Below are 19861 nucleotides of genomic sequence, written 5' to 3' on the forward strand. Positions count from 1 at the left end.
TGGGCCAATAGGCCTTCTGCAGTTACCTTTGTTCTTATGTTCTTATGTTCTTATGTTCATAAAGAGTAAAATGAAAACATGGAATGAAAACATTTATTTATTTATTTATTTTATTTATTTATGCATATACAAGAATGTACATAGCTGAAAAAGCAGCACAAATACAATTCTGTCGACAAACAGCGCTCTTTAAAAAAAACAGACATTGGTTGACAATAGAGGGGTAAGGTAGGTTACAGGGAATTTATTAGGTATAGCTTCGTTTTTTTCTTAAACTGGTTGAGAGAGGTACAGTCTTTAACATGGTTGGGAAGGTCATTCCACAATCTGGGTCCCTTGATTTGTAGAGCATTTCTAGTTTGATTAAGTCGTACTCTAGGAATATCAAAACTGTATTTATTTCTGGTGTGGTGCTCATGGGTTCTTTTACAACCTTCTATGAATTTTTTGAGGTCAGGATTGGCATTACAGTTCAGCGTTTTATATATGTATAATACACATGAGAGAATGTGCAGTGACTTAATATCTAACATATTCAGAGATTTGAGTAGCAAATCTAAAGTAGTAAAGCTTAATCTAAAGCAGCTTTACTCTTATCTAGCCAAACACAATATACTTAGCCCTTGCCAATATGGCTTCAGACCCCAAAAAAGCACTAATGATGCACTTATTAGTATGCTTAACTCGATTCATACAGCTCTTGATAAAAATGAGTTCCCTGTTGGGTTATTTGTGGACCTGCGTAAAGCTTTTGACACTGTCAACCACCAAAACCTTCTTCTTAAACTACATCATTATGGAGTCAGAGGACATTCCCTGCAATACCTCAAATCCTACCTTACTGACAGGCTCCAGTATGTTTTTGTGAATAATTCAATTTCTCCCACCCTACCCATCAACATTGGTGTTCCTCAGGGCAGCATACTTGGCCCTCTCCTCTTTCTCATCTGCATTAATGACCTTCCAAATGCCTCCCAACACCTCAAACTAATTCTATTTGCTGACGACACAACCTTCATTTACTCCAGTCCTGACCCCCTTGCTCTAAATGCCACAGTGAATACTGAGCTAAATAAAGTCCATCTTTGGCTAACTGCCAATAAACTCACCCTTAACATTGACAAAACTTTCTATATTCTGTTTGGCAATAAATCCTCTAATCAAATAAATCTCAAAATAAACAATACCCAAATTTGTAACAAATTAGATGGCAAATTCCTTGGCATTCTCATTGACCACAAGCTGAATTTCCAGGGACACATTCTAAATATATCAAAAAAAGTTTCAAAAACTGTTGGCATTCTTTCTAAGATCAGATATTACGTACCCCGCCCTGCCCTGGTGACTTTATTATATGCTAATGTGTCAGAAAAGTGTCATAGAATGATTATATCTGAAAGGTGTGTTTTTTATTTACACTAAAAAATGTGTAACATTTTTTGAAAAAAAAAAATCTCCCTTTTTATTTTCGCTGCAGTACTGAAACTCGGCACAATTGCAGCCCTTTTCATATACAACTAGTAAAAAAATATTGGTTGACACTGAACAACGTTTCCTAAACCGAGGTAATGCCCGAAACGCTACGCGTACTAGTGGCTGTACAAGAATGTAACAACTCTTGTATATATATATTAACAAAAAAAGTTGTCACTGGGTCATCCGAAACTGAAGTTGATGATATATAAATAAATAAATCACTTAGACCAGTGCCCCCTCCCCTGGTGCAGCACTAAGGCTCAGCTGACGCCATAAACAGCCTCCCGCCCTACGGTGCGGTAAGTCTCACTCTTATTTATTTATTTATTTATTTATGCATATACAAGAATGTACATAAGGAATGTGAGGATACAAATATGGTAATTACAGTCTTGTAAAGCCACTAGCACGCGCAGCGTTTCGGGCAGGTCCTTAATCTAAGAAAATTTTAAGGAGGTAAATACTTGCAAAATTATAGACAAAAAATGATAACAGATTACATGAAATGAAAAAAAGATGAGAGAAAATTGTAGGTACAGTATATTAAAGCACATAGGTAGCTAAGATTGATTGCAATGACAGCTTGAATGGTAGTTGACAAAAAAATTGGTAGTCACAATACAGCATATGGCTAGCACATAAAAGAAGACAGCAATGAACACAATGATAAGGTTGTTTGATATTACATAAAAATTAGGAGATTGGGTAACACTAGGTACAGAGCAAATTTAAAGCTCAGTGTAGGAAACTAAGAAGATGAAGTTAGATACTTTTTGGTTTTGCTTTTAAATAAGGCAAAAGTTTTACAGTTTTTCAATTCACTAGGGAGTGAGTTCCATAGACTAGGTCCCTTAATTTGCATAGAGTGTTTACACAGATTAAGTTTGACCCTGGGGATATCAAAGAGATATTTATTTCTGGTGTGGTGATAATGGGTCCTATTACATCTGTCCAGGGAGAGTTTCAGAGCATGGTTTGCATTTAAGAACAGGGTTTTGTAAATGTAGTTGACACAAGAGAATGTGTGGAGGGAGTTAATATTTAGCAAGTTTAGGGATTTAAACAAGGGAGCTGAGTGTTGTCTGAAAGCTGAGTTAGTTATCATTCTGATAGCAGATTTTTACTGTGTGATGATGGGCTTAAGGTGATTTGCAGTGGTAGACCCCCATGCACAGATACCATAATTAAGATAGGGGTAGATTAGTGCATAATATAGTGAGAGGAGAGCAGAGTTAGGAACATAATATCTGATTTTGGAGAGTATACCAACTGTCTTAGAGACTTTCTTAGTTATGTGTTGAATGTGGGTGCTGAAGTTGAGTCTCTTGTCTAGGAATAGGCCAAGAAACTTGCCATCATCTTTATTACTGATGTTAATGTTGTCTATCTGTAGCTGAATTGCATTTGATGATTTGCTTCCAAATAAGATGTAGTAAGTCTTTTCGATGTTTAATGTTAGTTTGTTCGTTGACATCCATAAGTGGACTTTTTTTAATTCATTATTCACAACATTATTTAGTGTATGTGGGTTGAGGTTTGAATAGATAAGAGTAGTATCGTCAGCAAACAGTATAGGTTTGAGAATATTAGAGACATTAGGCAGATCGTTTATATATATAAGAAATAGAAGAGGTCCTAAGATGCTGCCCTGTGGCACTGCAACGGTAATTGGTAGAGTGGAAGAAGTTGTACCATTGATGGTTACATATTGGTGTCTGTCACTAAGATAGGATTGGATGTAGTCAAGGGCAAGGCCTCGGATTCCATAATGCTGGAGTTTAAGTAAAAGGTAGTTGTGATTAACAGTATCAAAGGCTTTTCTTAGGTCAATGAAGAGTCCAATCGGAAACTCATTTTTGTCAAGGGCTGAGTAGATAACGTCAAGGAGACTAATGATTGCATCGTTGGTGCTCTTTTGGGACCGGAAGCCAAACTGGCAGGCCAAACTCCTCTATCTACACCACAACGCAACAAACACTTTTGAAGCTCTTATCATTCTCAACATAAACGCGCCTCCCTACATGTGTACTGGTGCAGTCATCGGGAGGCTAAACCCTTCATGCAAACTGCACACCCACTATCATGAAGAAGAATACAGGTCTGTACTTGGGGTCGATCTCGAACCCATTGATGATGCGACGATGTGTATTGAATTTTGTAACTAGCTCTTCAAGACTGTATCTTGCTTAGCTAAATAAATTGTGGGGTTCAGTCCCTGAGCCCATTATGTGCTTCTGTAACCCTTTCCACTACCGCCCACAAGATGGGTATTAGGTGCATAATAAATGAACTAAACTAACTACAGGTTGGTGTTACACCTGATTTACCTGAGGCCCACTAACACTAGTCGCCTCGATGAGGATAGGAAGCCAGCAGCTTGTCGAAGGTCCCCACCCCCATTTGTCCTGATAATCTTTTCCAGCTGTACTTTAAACCTTAACAGCATTTTGACATTTTGGGCTTTGGCAGGTAGGGAGTTCCATGCGCTAATAACCCTGCGGGTGAAGAAGCATCTCCTGTTCTCCATCCTACATTGTGGCTTGATGAGTTTGGAACTGTTGCTTCTTGTTTGTATTACATCTGACCTTTTATACTATACAAATACCTATTTGATATTCCAAGAGTATGACTTAATCAAACTAGAAATGCTCTACAAATCAAGGGACCCAGAATGTGGAATGACCTTCCCAACCATGTTAAAAGACTGTACCTCTCTCAACCAGTTTAAGACAAAAACTAAGCACTACCTAATTAACTCCCTGTAACCTACCTTACCCCTATAATGTCAACCCATGTCTGCTATTTTAAACAACGCTGTTTGTTGACCAAATTGTATATTTGCTATTTTTCTGCCATGTTCCCCCTTTTTTATTTTTATATTTTCTCAACACAATTTATACTTTAATCTCAATTAGTATTAAGTTTTAGTCTTTAGTGTTTTTCCTGCCCGAAACGCTTTGCGTAATAGTGACTTTAGGCATTGTATGTACTAGCTCTATCTATAAATCCATCAATGTTTGTATCACACCTTGTATGTATGTACTTTACCTGAATAAACATTTTAATTTTGATTAAAGTTGTTAGGATGAACATCCTCCAAATTGTTTAGGAGTTTGAATGTTTTGATGAGATCTGCCCTGTCATGCCTGGTCTGCAGTGTTGTTAGCTCTGTGGCCCTCAACCGTTCCTAATGCGAGAGATGACTTGGCTCTGAAATGACACCCTCTTGTTGAATGTGCTCTGATACACAACATAACCAACAAGAACCTTAGTCCTGGCTTTGTTGCAGTTGATTCTTCTCTTTCACAGTACTGTACATACTCAAATGCTCTAACCTTCATAACAAACGTGACCTGACGTAAGCCTACCCCCCTCCTCTTTTTTTTTTCTTTTTGTTAACCCTCATCTGATTCTTACCTATCCCATTCTTCTTTCATCCCATAATTACATTCATCCCATTTGTACCTTTCATCCTATTTTTACCTTTTTGCCTTACTCTTACCTTCTTTTATCTGCTCCCTACCTTACACCTTACCTTCTTCATTATCTTTTTCTCTTACCTGCTCCTCACCTCATTCTCCTTATTTATTGCCCATGTCTTCCTCTATCCCCAGTTACAGCCTCGCTCCTGTGCCAGGTAGATCCACAATGGGCTCACAATAACCTGTGCTACTTGGGACTTTTTGTTCTGAGTATCAGAATCTAAAACAACAACCTCTCTCCAATATGACTTGATAATGGTCCAGGACAAACTGAAACGTCGTGGTTTCTTCATCTTCTGGTGTGTGGTTTGGTCATATCTTCAGCCACGTTATTGTGACTCGTCGTCTGCACACCTGGGTGTTGCTTGGTATATATTGTGGTGCAGCCTAGTGGGATAGGGAAGGAGTACATGTACAGTACTTCCAAAGTCTTGTTAGATTTCATTTTCTGGCAACAGTGTAAGAAATCTTGTATAATTCTAAAAGGTCACAAATACAGTGGCACCTCGACATAAGATTGCCCCTACTTACGATAATTTCGAGTTACGATGTAAATTTCATTGAAAAATGCGACTCGATTTCCGATATTTGTTGGTACACGTTCGGGTCGACCGAGCGCGTGGTTCCCAGTCACGCGGCCGACCTGCCTCAGTTTAGTACAGCTGTCCGCTTAGTGACGATCGTGCCTATAAGAAATTCCACTTTTGTGGTGATTTTTTGCATTTTGAACATTAAAGTAATTATTATATATCACGCCATGAGTCCCAGGAAAGTCAGTGGTAAGGCTCAACATATGAAAACCCATGTAAGGATGACCATAGAGCAGAAACAAGAGTACAGAATGTCTCTTCCTCAACAATTAAGAAAATGTGTGCAGCGTGGGAAGAATTGCAAACCTTTGCTGAAACGACTCGCCCAAATGAAGCTGCAGTAGGTCGTTGCCTTAACCTATTCAATGACACTGTGATGCATTATTACAGACAAATGTTAAAACAACAGGGAAAAACAAATGTCTCTTGACAAATTTGTAGTGAGACAAACAAGCACTGAACCACAACTAGGTCCTAGTGGTATTCAGGCAAAACGTAGGAGAGAGAATACTCCAGAGAAAACATCACTGCCCGATGTGATAATGGAAGGGAACTCCCCTTCCAAACAGTAACAACTCTCCTCCTCCCCCTCATCACCATCTTCCATACGCCATCAAGAGCCCTCCATAAAGGTAAGAGAAACTTTGGTACTGTATTGTAGTTAGAAAAAAACATTGTATTCAGTATAAAATGTATTTGTATGTTAATATTTTGGAGGGTGGGGAACAGATTATTTCAATTCCCTTTATTTCTTATGGGAAAAATCGCTTCGACTTACGATCCGTCTCTGGGAACGGATTAGCATCGTAAGTCGAGGCCCCATTGTAGTTGTATTGAAATGTTATTGTAGGTATAAGTGTTGATCTAATACTCATACTGTATTCTGTTTCAGCTGGTTATAGCATACACTCGAGGTAAAATGGCACAGCGATTGGGTCGATTGAACCGAGAATGTCAGCAGTTACAAGAATCTCCCCCAGCTGGTGTTTCATGCTGGCCTGAAGGAGACAAACTTGATGTATTCAGTGCAGGTAGAGTTTGTGTCATGTTAACTGTGACCATATTAATGTACAGTATATGTATGTACAATACATAGCTTTGACAGTTTAGAACCTATAGTTAAAAGTTTTCTGGGAGGACCCTCTTGGTGGCTTCCTGAGCTAACAATCTGGTAAACTCCAGCGGTAAACTCCAAAACTAGGGTACTTCACCAGACTCTAAAATTCTAGAGCGTCTACTGGCAACCAGTACCAGAATATGGCCCCCTTAACAAAGGCAAAGGGAGTCAGATCACAGTAATCCATATGGAAAACCACCACTGATTTCCTCCTCCTTAGGGAAGATTATGATCTACTTTCCTTCACTCATGGCAGGTCTCCTTTTCTGTTGACCAAACCACACACTAGAAATTGAAGAGATGACGACGTTTCGGTCCATCTTGCACCATTATCAAGTTGATCTGCTTTTCTGTTTGTTTTTTGTGGTGATATAGTACCAGGAAGCCACATTATAAACACTCCCAGAAAACCAGTGTTGAATTAAATGAAATGTCCCTTTCTGGTAAGCCTAAGATAATTACCTCAACCCTTCTTTTGGGAGCTTCCGTTCACCTTGGTTCACCTCTTGATGGAAGGCCATAATCTCCTGAGCCACCAGTGCCCTGGTGCTGTCACCTGGTAATTACCCAAGTGTAGTTACAGGACGAGAGCTACGCTCATGGTGTCCCATCTTCCCAGCGCACTGTCATATAACGCTTTGAAACTACAGTACTGACAGTTTTGGCCTCCACCACCCTCTCACCTAACTTGTTCCAACTGTCTACCATTCTGTTTGCTAAAGAGAATTTTCTTATAGTTCTTCAGCAGCTTTGTTTAGTTAGTTTAAATCTATGACCTCTTGTTCTTGAAGTTCCAGGTCTCACGAATTCTTCTCTTATCAATTTCACCGATTTGCGTTACTATTTTGTACATGGGGATTATATTGCCTTTTCTGGGGGGAGCCCCTTCGGCTCCCTTGGAGCTGATATGTATACTGTATTCCTAAACTTTTGCATCAGTCATTGTGAATGGAGTTCTAGGCCTACCGAGGACCACAGCCAGAACCTGGTTCCCTCAGAGAGGCACGAGGAGCAATGGCCTATAGAAATGCACATGGGATTTGGAGCATTCTATATCTGCCATCAACTGGGACAGGAACCAGAAAGGTAAGTGCCTCAAAACAAACCCCTATTTTGGTTAAAACGACTAAAATAGATTAACTAGTGGACAGAACTTCCAAAATGAAAACCAGCAAACAAGCATGACGTCGCACGAGCCGCGCCACATGTCTGCGCAGCTCCCCCCTCATTGGGAGGGGAAAGGGGGAGCCCCAAACCCCCACGCCGGCGATCCACGCACCAGTTCTTCGGCTGATGTGATGTGGCATGGTTGTGTGGCTCCAACTCCTGACTCTGTGTTGTGCTGCACAGCACAACACAGTGTGTTATAGGTCCAGTACTGGTCTTATGGTGGCGTGCGAGCTGGGAGTAATATTCACAGGTACTCGGGCTGCATGTGCTTAGGTTTACCTTCCCTGAGTTCCCTGTAAGTACTGCCCTTGGGGCTTGGGGTTATCTTCCACAAGTCACCTTGAGGGTCTACCTCTGTTGATCTTTTGCTGCTTGGCGATTAACCGGCCTGAGTGTTTTGGGGGATTTCCGCCCTTGTTTACCTTGGAGTAAGTGGTAGTTTTTGCACTGGTAGGGGCGCAGTGTACTGCGCAGCTAGTTTTCACCTATAACAGCAGCTGGCTCTGTTCCTCCTGGGTACGCTGTCCTCTTGCGAGGTTTTTTTTTTTATTTTTGCCTGGTGGGGGTCTGCCTTGGTGTTTCTTCCCCCAGTTATGTTAGGGTTTGACCTTCTGTTTTTGGTGGTACCCCCTGCCTTGCCCTTGTGAGTGGACACATCCCTGGGGTTCAGCATTAGCAGTTTGTTGGTAGCATTGGGCACCGGTTAGCAGTACCCCTGCCTGGGCTTACCCTTAGCGATATCAGTCTAGGGGCCCCTGGAAAACCCCTCAGGGGGCACACAGAGTCAGATGGATGCGACTTTTGGGTCCCCTTTCGCCTTGGTTGTGTTTGAGGGTTGCTCTGTCTCTTTGTCTCAGGGCAACGCTCATAGTTTTTGCCTCTGTCATGTTGCCTGTTGGGTCAGTGACACCTTTGACCCAGAGTCTTGCGATCATTGTTGCTTGTTTGTGACTCAATTCCCCCACTCTACTGATATTACTTAGGTGCAGGCAGCTCGCGCATTGCAGGCTAGATTTAGGTTGCTGCAACGTACTAGGTTGGTTGCTTCCCCGGATGCCCCGAGGCTGCCCCGCTTTGCTTATAGGGACCCAGATGTTGGTCACGTCAGCCTTGGTTCAGTCTGCGCCTCCTCGTTTTTCCCTGCTTCTGCTTTGGTTCATTCTATCCCACCCCCCCTCCTCTGCTTCCGGCTCCTAAGCGTCTGAGGGCTTCGGGGTCAGGGCAAGGTTTAGAGGTTTCTGAGACTCGGGCAGTTTTGAGGTTTGTCTCTTTCAGGGGTTGCGACGTAGGCATTTGAGTCTATTCCTCCAGCTGTAGCTCGGGGTCTGACCAGTGGGCCCCCTCTCTTCCTGCTTTTTCGGCTGCCCCAGCTTTTTCTTGTGAGGCTGGGGCTTTGGAGGGTGACTCGCCCCCAGGGCATGATGTGGAGGTTTCTGGGGTTGGGGAGGAGCTGACTTGGGGGCCTTGGGCCCCATTGAACCCCGCCTGGGATTTCCAACCCTCAGAGCGAGTCTTACTGTTACAAGGGGTGGGGTTTTCCTATTCTACTTCAGCCACTCGTGTTTTGCTCATCATACTAGCTTAGTGGTTCGCTACGGTGAACACATTTGTACATGGGTATATACAATATGTGTGTATATAGTGTAGTAACAGCAACAGGAGTATGTTGGGGGGAGCTATTTTGGTATGGGAGGTGACGTAATTGTAGCGTCGCCTGCTGGCTGCTGTGTGATTTCTCATGCAGTGTATGGTGGCCACTGTAATGTTTGGATACAATACCGGCTTACTTGCATAGTTCTGGTGAATAAAACATGTAGATAGGTATGCATAACGTGTGTAAATAGTGTAATACAAACAATAACAGTATGGTGGGAGGAGCAATGTTGGCGAGTAAGATGTTAGAGGAGTGAGTGAGAGACTGGATGTTGGAGAGGAGTGGGGGGTGTGGCAGCTGACACTCGCGGAGTTCTGAGTGTGTTCATGGTGAATGTATATAGTGTGTGTGATAGTGTATAGTGTGTAAATAGACTGTATATATACATAAATTAGCATAATACAATGGAAGTACTCTGTATGTGCTGGATATGTGTACACATGTCATGCACGTAACACAGTGTCTTCGGACATTACGGATGTTCTACTGCCGTAATATAGTGTACGTGTTCATTATACATAGGATTGGCATATAAAATGTATTTGGAACTGTGCGCAGAAAATGAACAAAAATATATTCGCGGCAACTCGCACATCCTGCTGAGCGCCCTATCGGCCCTGGGGACGTATGCCACGGGCGACCAGGGAATGATGATGTCACGCACGAACTTACAGACCCCATAGCAGCAAAAGTATTTACAATTTTGACCTTCTGTTACTATACCCTTACTCAGGGAAGGATTTTTGACACTTTAAAAAGAGAAAGGAATTTTTTCCAGAGATTTTATTTCCTGTGCACTGGGGGGTTGTCATGTTTGGAGGCCACGCAGTTAAGGGGTTAAACCTCATTTTGGAGACATTCATGTATCAACACGTCAAGCAGGCCATAAGAATGAGGGAAGGGGATGGTCCGTCAGTACTGGATCTAGTATTCACCAGGAAAGAAGAAGAAGAGGTATGTGACATCCAGTACCTTCCTCTCTTCGGAAAGTGATCACGTCCTCTTGAACATTAAATACGATATGCGATATAATCTTGTAGAGAATGGGGACAGTGAAACAGTTGTTAAACTCGATTTCAAGAGAGGTCTATGGGGAGCTTAAGAAATTTTGTTCATGGGTATAATTGGACAGACTTGTTGCTAGGCAAGGAAGTAAATGAGATGTATGCCAAATTTTGCAAAATATACAATGAAGGCGCACAAACATTCATTCCAAAACAGACATGTAGACGTAGGAAACAGGGTTGGTTTAACAGAAATTGTGAGAGGGCCAGAGATCAAAAGACACAAGCATGGAATCATTATGGGAAGAGGCCAAGCCCCCAAACATACCAGCGATACAAAGATGCAAGAAACAACTGCACGTCAGTAAGGAGAGAGGCAGAGAGGAACTTTGAGAAAGGTATAGCATACAAATGTAAATCAGATCCTGGCCTTTTCTATAAATTCATTAAAAGCAAGCTGCAGATAAAGGATAATATTAAGAGATTGAAAATGGGGGACAGATACACGGAAAATGAAAAGGAAATGTGTGAAACATTAAACGAAAAGTTCCAAAGTGTGTTTGTACACAGTGAGATCTTCAGAGAACCAGACACAATAAGAATTCCAGAGAACAGCATAGAGCACATAGAGGTGTCTAGAGACGAAGTGAAACAAATGTTCCTGGAGCTAAGTAAGAACAAAGCAGTTGGCCCAGATGGAGTTTCACCGTGGGTTCTTAGAGAATGTGCACCTGAGCTCAGCATTCCACTTCAGCTGATTTTTCAGACATCACTGTATACAGGAGTCATAGCAGATGTGTGGAAAAAGGCTAACATAGTTCCAATATGCAAAAGTGGCAGCAAGGAAGACCCCCTTAATTATTGACCTGTATCATTGACAAGTGTAATAGTCAAAATGTTGGAAAAAATAATAAAAACTAAATGGGTAGATGACCTGGAGAGAAATGATATAATATCAAACAGACAGTATGGTTTTCGATCTGGAAGATCCTGTGTATCGAATTTACTCAGTTTCTATGATCGAGCCACAGAGATTTTACAGGAAAGAGAAGGTTGGGTTGACTGCATCTATCTGGACCTAAAAAAGGCTTTCGGCAGAGTTCCACATTAGAGGTTGTTCTGGAAACTGGAAAATATTGGAGGGGTGACAGGTAAACTTCTAACATGGATGAAAAATTTTCTGACTTATAGAAAAATGAGGGCAGTGAGAAAAAATTTTCTGACTGATAGAAAATTGAGGGCAATGTATTGGACTGGAGAAACGTCACAAGTGGAGTACCACAGGGTTCAGTTCTTGCACTGGTGATGTTCATTGTCTACATAAATGATCTACCAGATGGAATACAAAATTATATAAACATGTTTGCTGATAATGCTAAGATAATAGGAAGGATATGAATCTAAGATGATTGTCATGTCCTTCAAGAAGACCTGGACAAAATAAGTATATGGAGCACCACTTGGAAAATGGAATTTAATGTGAATAAATGCCATGTTATGGAATGTGGATTAGGAGAACATAGACCCCACACAACCTATAAATTATGTGAGAAATCTTTAAAAATTCTGACAAAGAAAGGATCCTAAGGATGGTTCTAGATAGAAAACTGTCACCTGAGGACCACATTAAGAACATTGTGCGAGGAGCCTATGCTACACTTTCTAACTTCAGAATTGCTTTTAAATACATGGATGGTGAAAAACTAAAGAAATTGTTCACAACTTTTGTTAGGCCAAAGATAGAATATACAGTGGTTGTGCAGTGCCCATATCTCAACACTTTCGCAAGTTCGTGTCGCTTGAGAGCGGCACCAATTTTTTTCATGAGTCCACGTAAGTGACTCACTCAAGTGTCACGAGAAAAAATATTTCTATAAAATCCACTTTTTATCCGATCGACTTCGGGATAGTTTCAAAACGCGTGCCATGAAATTCCCGTTCTCCACAACAGGCAATGGCATGGCGTGGCCGACTCTTTCAAGGTGTACTATCCCCCAAAAATTGCTGTTTGGCGCTCACGGCTAGTGATCGGCGTAGTTTTCTGTGGGGAGCCCCAACGGCTCCCTGGAGCTTATCGGGCTAATGTATGTTATATTAGACCGGGACATTAGCTAAGGAGTTCAGACCTACCAGGTACCAGCGCCAGAACCTGGCCCCTTCAGAGAGGTTTCGGGGAGCAATGGCACTGGAAAACCCTCTTGTGGTTGGGGTTTTCCTTATCTGCCATCGACTGGGGTCAGGCACCCAGAAAGGTAGGCATGACAAAACAAACCCCACATGGTAAAAAATAAAACAAAAAAATGAACAGAGAGGTAGAAACTCCCTTGAATCCCAAGGAAACAAGCAAACATTACACTTTACTGCCCGCCGATTGTCCGCGCAGCGCTCCCCGCCCCGAGAGGGGGAGGGGGGAGCCCTGGACCTACCGCGCCGGCTGCCAAGCTTCAGTTCGTAAGCTAATGTCAACCGGGATAAATGCTTCTCTGGCCTCAGTTTCCTAGGCGGTGTTTGCCTGGTGTGGCATTCACTGCCGTGTGTTGTGTTGTGCGGTGGCCAGGAGTACTTCATCAGTGCCGGGGCTGCATGCGCTTAGTGGCTGACTTCCCTAAGCGCCCTGTGAGTACTGCCCCTGCGTAACAGGGTTATCTTCCCTGGGGCGTTCGGGAACCATTCCCGTAGAGGTTCTTGCTGCTCGGCATTTGTGTAACATACCTTGTGTGTATGTGTATATGTATGTGTATGTGTATATACATGATATGTATATATGTGTATTTTTCTTTCGGAAGGGGCTCTGTTGATAGGGTGCTGGGGGAGCAGCTTGCTCTGTTGACTCTTGTATGGTCTCGCTGTTGGTGGGCGCTTTTGGTTGTCTTCCGGCCTCTAGTGGCGGCGGTGGACGGCTTCTCCCCCTTCGGGGGGTTCAGAGCTGGTGGGGTGGGCTTCTTCCCCTGCGCTTCGTCATGTCATCTTGGTGGGTGCGTTGGGCGTGGTCGATCCGCCCCATCCTTCTGGGGTTCCCGTCTGCTCGTTGCAGACATGGGCCTTTCGAATCTGCGGTTCTTCTGAACTTCTTCAGTCTGCGCCCTGGTTTCTATTCCCTCCTCGGAGGACTGTTGTTTCCTGTCCGGCTTCTGTTGGGGCCAGGTGCCTGGATGGTGGCCCTTGACCTCCAGGTCAATTATTGGCACTTGATGTATTTTTGTATCTTTACCGGATCTTGGTGCCCTGTCTGAGTCTGCTTGAGATTCGGTGTCTGGCCTACCTCGACGACAGGCTGGTGTGGGCTCCCAGTCGGCCCGCTTGTCTGCTCGTCAGGGGTGTGGTTCTTTACAGATCGCTGGGCTTGGTTTCCTGGTGATCTGGAGGCCATTTCATCTGTTTCCGTCCCGGGTTCGGACCTGGTCCTTGTTTAGAGCTGTTGGGCCACTCCTTGTCTTTCCCTCCAGAAGTGTTACTGCGGCTGTGGTCCCGCCTTCGGCTTTTCGTGAGGGGGGCTCCCGGGTTGCTTGAGCGGTTGTGCGGGAGTCTGAACTTCGACGTGCTGGTCTGCCCGCGGGGTCGGGTTTGGCTTCGGCGTCTGTTTGGTTCCTTCGGAGACTGCCCTTCCGTCTCTTGCAATTGTTGGGTTCGCTCCTCCGGGGATCTTGTGTTGGTGCTGCGTCACCAGCTTCCTCTTTGGGGTTTTCGGGATTCCGTGCCTTGGCACCTCCCCGAGCCTTCACTTGATGTGTTCACGGACGGGTCATCTCTTGGCTGGGGCTTTGTGACCAGTACTCACCAGGTCGGTCTGGGATGGTGGAGTCTGTTCGTCCGTCGGGCTCACAGCACGGTTCGGGAGTTCGTGGCTGTCTGGTTTGCGCTTCGGTGGGTAATTACCTAAGTGTAGTTACAGGATGAGAGCTACGCTCGTGGTGTCCCGTCTTCCCAGCACTCTTTGTCATATAGTCCACATATGGTGTGGGTCACTCGGTGCTCTACCATTCAGCTCCATTCGGACTGTTCTCTGGTGGTTCTTGCCGGAACTACAGGGGTTTCTCTTAGGTGTTGACCTTTGGGGTTGGTTCCTTAGAGTGGCTCGTTTGCTGGATTCTCGGGGTTTGGCTAACCATGAGATTCATGTCCGGGGTGTGTCCTGCATCCTGGCGGACAGCTGTCTCAGTTCATTCCTCTGTTCGCGGATTGGCCAGTCGTCACCGACTCGTTTTGTTGGCTCTGCTGGACGTATGGACTCCTGGCCATGGACGTCTTTGAGTCGGTGTGGTCTAGGCGTCGCCCATTTTATGTGGCGCCCTTACCCACCTGCAAGGCGTTCATGTTGGATGCTTTTCGGCAGGACTGGTCGAGGTGGGGGTACCTGTTCCTCATCTCCCAGTCCAGCTGTTGCTTCGGGTTTTGGCTCAGTTGCAGCCCATTCCCATGAGAGCAGTCCTTATGGTTCCTTGGTGGCCGGCCCAGCTTTCTTTTCAGACCCTGCTTGATAGGTGTCCAAACCCGGGGCGTTTTCCTGCAGCTCCGCCTCTTTTGGTAGGTCGGATCAGTCCTGTACGTGACTGGTTCAGCCTTCTCCTCGGCTCTTCGCGTCTGTTATTTTGACGCGGGTATCACCATCTCTGTGGTGTTCAGGTGGCCTTGTTGACGGTGTCCCACCTGCGAGCTTCGTCTTGGTGACAGTATGACGTTCCTGGTGTTTCTATGCACTTTTTCTTGCTCTTTGTACGTTGTCTTCTCTTTTGCATTGGGTTGTCTTGCCCTTTCTTGGGTTTTCAGGACTACAGTTATTTGATGTTTCTTACTGTTGCCTCGTTTTGTGTGGTGCTGGCGGAGCCACTCCGGCTTGCGTTCGGGGTGGACGTCACATCTTCCCCGTATCGTACGCTTTCTCGTGTTTTGTTTCACCTCTGGCCTGCTCATGCGTCGCCTGTGCCGTCCTGGTCCTTGATCAGGGTGCCTTCTTATCTTCTCCTCAGTTTGTGGTAGCCCCTTCAGTTCAGGTTTCTGCTCTTTGGTACTGGTGGTAGATTTGTACGTGTGCAGCCTTTCTCCGTCCTGGCGACGGTCGAGACGGCTGGTTTCCGGAGGGGTTTTTGGGTTATTGATGCTTGATTGGTTTGGCCGGGGGTGCGTCCTGTGTTGTCCGGTTGCGCTTTTTGCCGTTACCTGCGTACCGTGTCTGGGGATGCGCTTTGGTTTGATCCGGTTCCCCTCGTTCCCTGTTTTAGGGCTCGGGTCTCCCAGGTCGTCCGCAGAGTTTTTAGTCTTACAGCCTGCGGTCTGTCTTTGCGCCTGTGTTGTTCGGACGTTTGCAGCTTTTGCTGCTGTGTTGGCGACGTCTAGGGCTCATTTCGGGCGTAGGGAATTGAGGGTCAAAGTCGAAAGCCTTTTTTAGGCTTAGTGTAATTACCTAAGTGTAATTACCTAAGTGTAGTTACAGGATGAGAGCTACGCTCGTGGTGTCCCGTCTTCCCAGCACTCTTTGTCATATAACGCTTTGAAACTACTGACGGTCTTGGCCTCCACCACCTTCTCACTTAACTTGTTCCAACCGTCTACCACTCTATTTGCGAAGGTGAATTTTCTTATATTTCTTCGGCATCTGTGTTTAGCTAGTTTAAATCTATGACCTCTTGTTCTTGAAGTTCCAGGTCTCAGGAAGTCTTCCCTGTCGATTTTGTCAATTCCTGTTACTATTTTGTATGTAGTGATCATATCACCTCTTTTTCTTCTGTCTTCTAGTTTTGGCATATTTAATGCTTCTAACCTCTCCTCGTAGCTCTTGCCCTTCAGTTCTGGGAGCCACTTAGTAGCATGTCTTTGCACCTTTTCCAGTTTGTTGATGTGCTTCTTAAGATATGGGCACCACACAACAGCTGCATATTCTAGCTTTGGCCTAACAAAAGTCATGAACAATTTCTTTAGTATATCGCCATCCATGTATTTAAATGCAATTCTGAAGTTAGAAAGCATAGCATAGGCTCCTTGCACAATATTCTTTATGTGGTCCTCAGGTGATAGTTTTCTATCTAGAACCACTCCTAGATCTCTTTCTTTATCAGAATTCTTTAAAGATTTCTCACATAATATATAGGTTGTGTGGGGTCTATGTTCTCCTATTCCACATTCCATAACATGACATTTATTAACATTAAATTCCATTTGCCAAGTGGTGCTCCATATACTTATTTTGTCCAGGTCTTTTTGAAGGGCATGACAGTCATCTAAATTTCTTATCCTTCCTATTATCTTAGCATCATCAGCAAACATGTTCATATAATTCTGTATACCAACTGGTAGATCATTTATGTACACAATAAACATCACTGGTGCAAGAACTGAACCCTGTGGTACTCCACTTGTGACATTTCTCCATTCTGATACATTGCCTCTGATTACTGCCCTCATTTTTCTATCAGTCAGAAAATTTTTCATCCATGATAGAAGCTTACCTGTCACCCCTCCAATATTTTCCAGTTTCCAGAACAACCTCTTATGTGGAACTCTGTCGAAAGCCTTTTTTAGGTCCAGATAGATGCAGTCAACCCAACCATCTCTTTCCTGTAATATCTCTGTGGCTCGATCATAGAAACTGAGTAAATTCGATACACAGGATCTTCCAGATCGAAAACCATACTGTCTGTCTGATATTATATCATTTCTCTCTAGGTGTTCTACCCATTTAGTTTTGATTAGTTTTTCCAATACTTTCACTATTACACTTGTTAATGATACAGGTCTATAATTGAGGGGGTCTTCCCTGCTGCCACTTTTGTAGATTGGAACTATGTTAGCCTGTTTCCACCCGTCTGCTACGATTCCTGTACACAGGGATGCCTGAAAGATCAGGTGAAGTGGAATGCTGAGCTCAGATGCACATTCTCTCAGAACCCATGGTGAAACGCCATCTGGGCCAGCTGCTTTGTTCTTACCGAGCTCCTTGAGCATTTTTTCCACTTCGTCTCTAGACACCTCTATGTGTTCTATGTTGTTCTCTGGAATTCTTATTGTATCTGGTTCCCTAAAGATTTCATTTTGTACAAACACACTTTGGAACTTTTCGTTTAGTGTTTCACACATTTCCTTTTCATCTTCCGTGAATCTATTTCCCATTTTCAACCTCTGAATATTATCCTTTACCTGCAATTTGTTGTTTATGAATTTATAGAATAGACCTGGTTCTGTTTTACATTTGTCCGCAATCCCTTTTTCAAAATTTCTTTCTGCCTCTCTCCTCACTGCCGTGTAGTTGTTTCTCGCATCTTTGTATCGCTGGTATGTTTGGGGGTTCGGCCTCTTCCTGTATTGATTCCATTTTTGTGTCTTTCGGTCTCTAGCCCTCTCGCAATTTCTATTGAACCAATCCTGTTTCCTAGTTCTGCATCTCTGTTTTGGTATAAATTTTTTTGTGCCTTTATCATATATTTCACAAAACTTGCCATACATCTCATTCACTTCCTTGCCTAGCATCAAGTCTGTCCAATTATACTCACTAAAAAAATTTCTAAGGTCACCATAATGTCCTCTCCTGAAGTCTGGTTTTTCAACTGCTTCAACCTCCTTATTTTCTTCCAGCTTATAACGCATTGCATACTTTATTCCCAAAAAGACATGGTCACTTTTACCCAAGGGAGGAAGGTACTGAATGTCAAATATCTCTTCCTCCTTCCTGGTAAATATCAAATCTAGCATGGAGGGAACGTCCCCTTCCCTCATCCTCGTAGCTTGTTTAACATGTTGATACAAGAATGTTTCCAGGATGAGGTCTACAAATTTACAGGTCCAAAAATCTTCTGTTTTAGCTTCATATGCTTCCCAGTCTATGGATTTCAAGTTGAAGTCACCGACTATCAACAGTCGTGATCTATCGTTATCCGCTCTCGCTATAATCTCTCTCATTATTGTTATAAGACCTTCACGTTTACTATCTAGCTCCTCCTTTGACCATGTGCTGCTTGGCGGTGGACTATATGCATTTATCATCATTAGTTTATCATCCTCATAGCAGATCTCTAGTGCTATTATGTCAACTTCTTGTGGATTGGCAGTCATTATTTCCTTCACCTTTAGGTGTTCTTTTACCAGCACAGCAACGCCACCGCCTTTCCTAATTTTTCTGTCCCGTCTCCAAATTGAGTAGCCCCTTGGGAATATGACCTCATTTAAAATTACATCTTCAAGTTTTGTCTCCGTGAGTGCAACAATGTCTGGTGTCTGCAGCTGTATTACATCACTTAACTCCAGTATCTTCGATCTCACTCCATCTATGTTGGTGTATGCAATCTTCAGGAACTTGTTCCCCCTCTCCTTATTCTTCACTCCCCCTCTCTCTATTGATTTTGTTGGTTTGCCTTTATGTACCACTTTACTGGTTTGCCTACCCCTATCACTTTGTAGAAAAAAGAATTTATTTCTTCTTCATTCCTGCTCTCATTTAAATGTTTTGCCTCGGCGAGGTTCAGTTTCAGCTTCTCTCTATCTTCTTTTGAAAGATCTCGTCTTAATGACCACCCTTTCCCATCCTCATCCCTTTGCAATTTTCTAGCATTCCTTAGTACTTCTTCCATCTGTTTGGCACCGTTTAGGGTGATCCTCAAAGGTCGATCTTTCCCTTTTACGTACCTGCCTATTCTCCTGTAGTCGCACACATTCTCTCTGTTTGTAAGACCTTCCACGAGGCCAACAATTTTATCTACTACTTTAGCTTCTTCTACAGCTCTTTCTGACCTAGATGTTATCGCCTTTTCTTTGCAGCCAAAAATGATCAGGGACTTACTCCGATCAACTGTGTTTTGCACCAACTTCGGGTTAGATGCCAATTCTTTCCTCACTTCTAGCCTAATGTTTGTTTTATCTTGGTTGCTGCAGTGTTTGACTTCCTTTACTGCTTCTTCTATTTTTTCCTTCTCCTTGGTCACTTGTGCATAAGTGAGTTGCATATCTTTCTTGCACTGTTCTATTCCCTGTGTAACTTCCTCCATCTGTGCTGACAAAAGCTGTTTCTCCTGTTGAATTTCCTTGCCTAACCTATTGTAGTCATTTATGTTTAAATTTACTTTAACTTCTTCCAAAGCTATTTTTAAGAGTTTATTTTCTTCTTCCATGGCTTTGCAATTTGTTTCCAATTGATTCTTATCCTTGCGCAAGTCTTTCACTAAACCCTCAAGACATAAAACTTTGCTATTCAAATGGTCATTACTTTCTTTCAATTTACTAATTATTTCTACATGAGAGTTCACTATAGTATCTAAATTTGTGTGTGTGTGTGTGTGTGTGTGTAATTACCTAAGTGTAGTTACAGGATGAGAGCTACGCTCGTGGTGTCCTGTCTACCCAGCACTCTTTTGTCATATAACGCTTTAAATCTAATGACGGTG

At 43.3% G+C, this 19861-nt stretch overlaps 1 protein-coding gene across 3 annotated transcripts in view; it reads left to right on the forward strand.

The window, feature by feature from the left end:
• Window positions 1-1562: 1562 nt before the first annotated feature.
• The window catches only part of LOC123762880 (ubiquitin-conjugating enzyme E2 T), a 65566-nt gene continuing 47267 nt past the window's right edge, over window positions 1563-19861 (forward strand). For all 3 annotated transcript variants that reach the window (XM_045749611.2, XM_045749610.2, XM_045749607.2), the window contains exons 1-2: window positions 1563-1775; window positions 6441-6579. In XM_045749611.2, the coding sequence (XP_045605567.1) occupies window positions 6468-6579 (112 nt within the window). In that variant the 5' untranslated portion in view covers window positions 1563-1775; window positions 6441-6467. The remainder of the gene's footprint in view (window positions 1776-6440; window positions 6580-19861) is intronic.

The sequence above is a fragment of the Procambarus clarkii genome, chromosome 47, assembly GCF_040958095.1.
Source record: "Procambarus clarkii isolate CNS0578487 chromosome 47, FALCON_Pclarkii_2.0, whole genome shotgun sequence".
Lineage (NCBI taxonomy): Eukaryota > Metazoa > Arthropoda > Malacostraca > Decapoda > Cambaridae > Procambarus > Procambarus clarkii.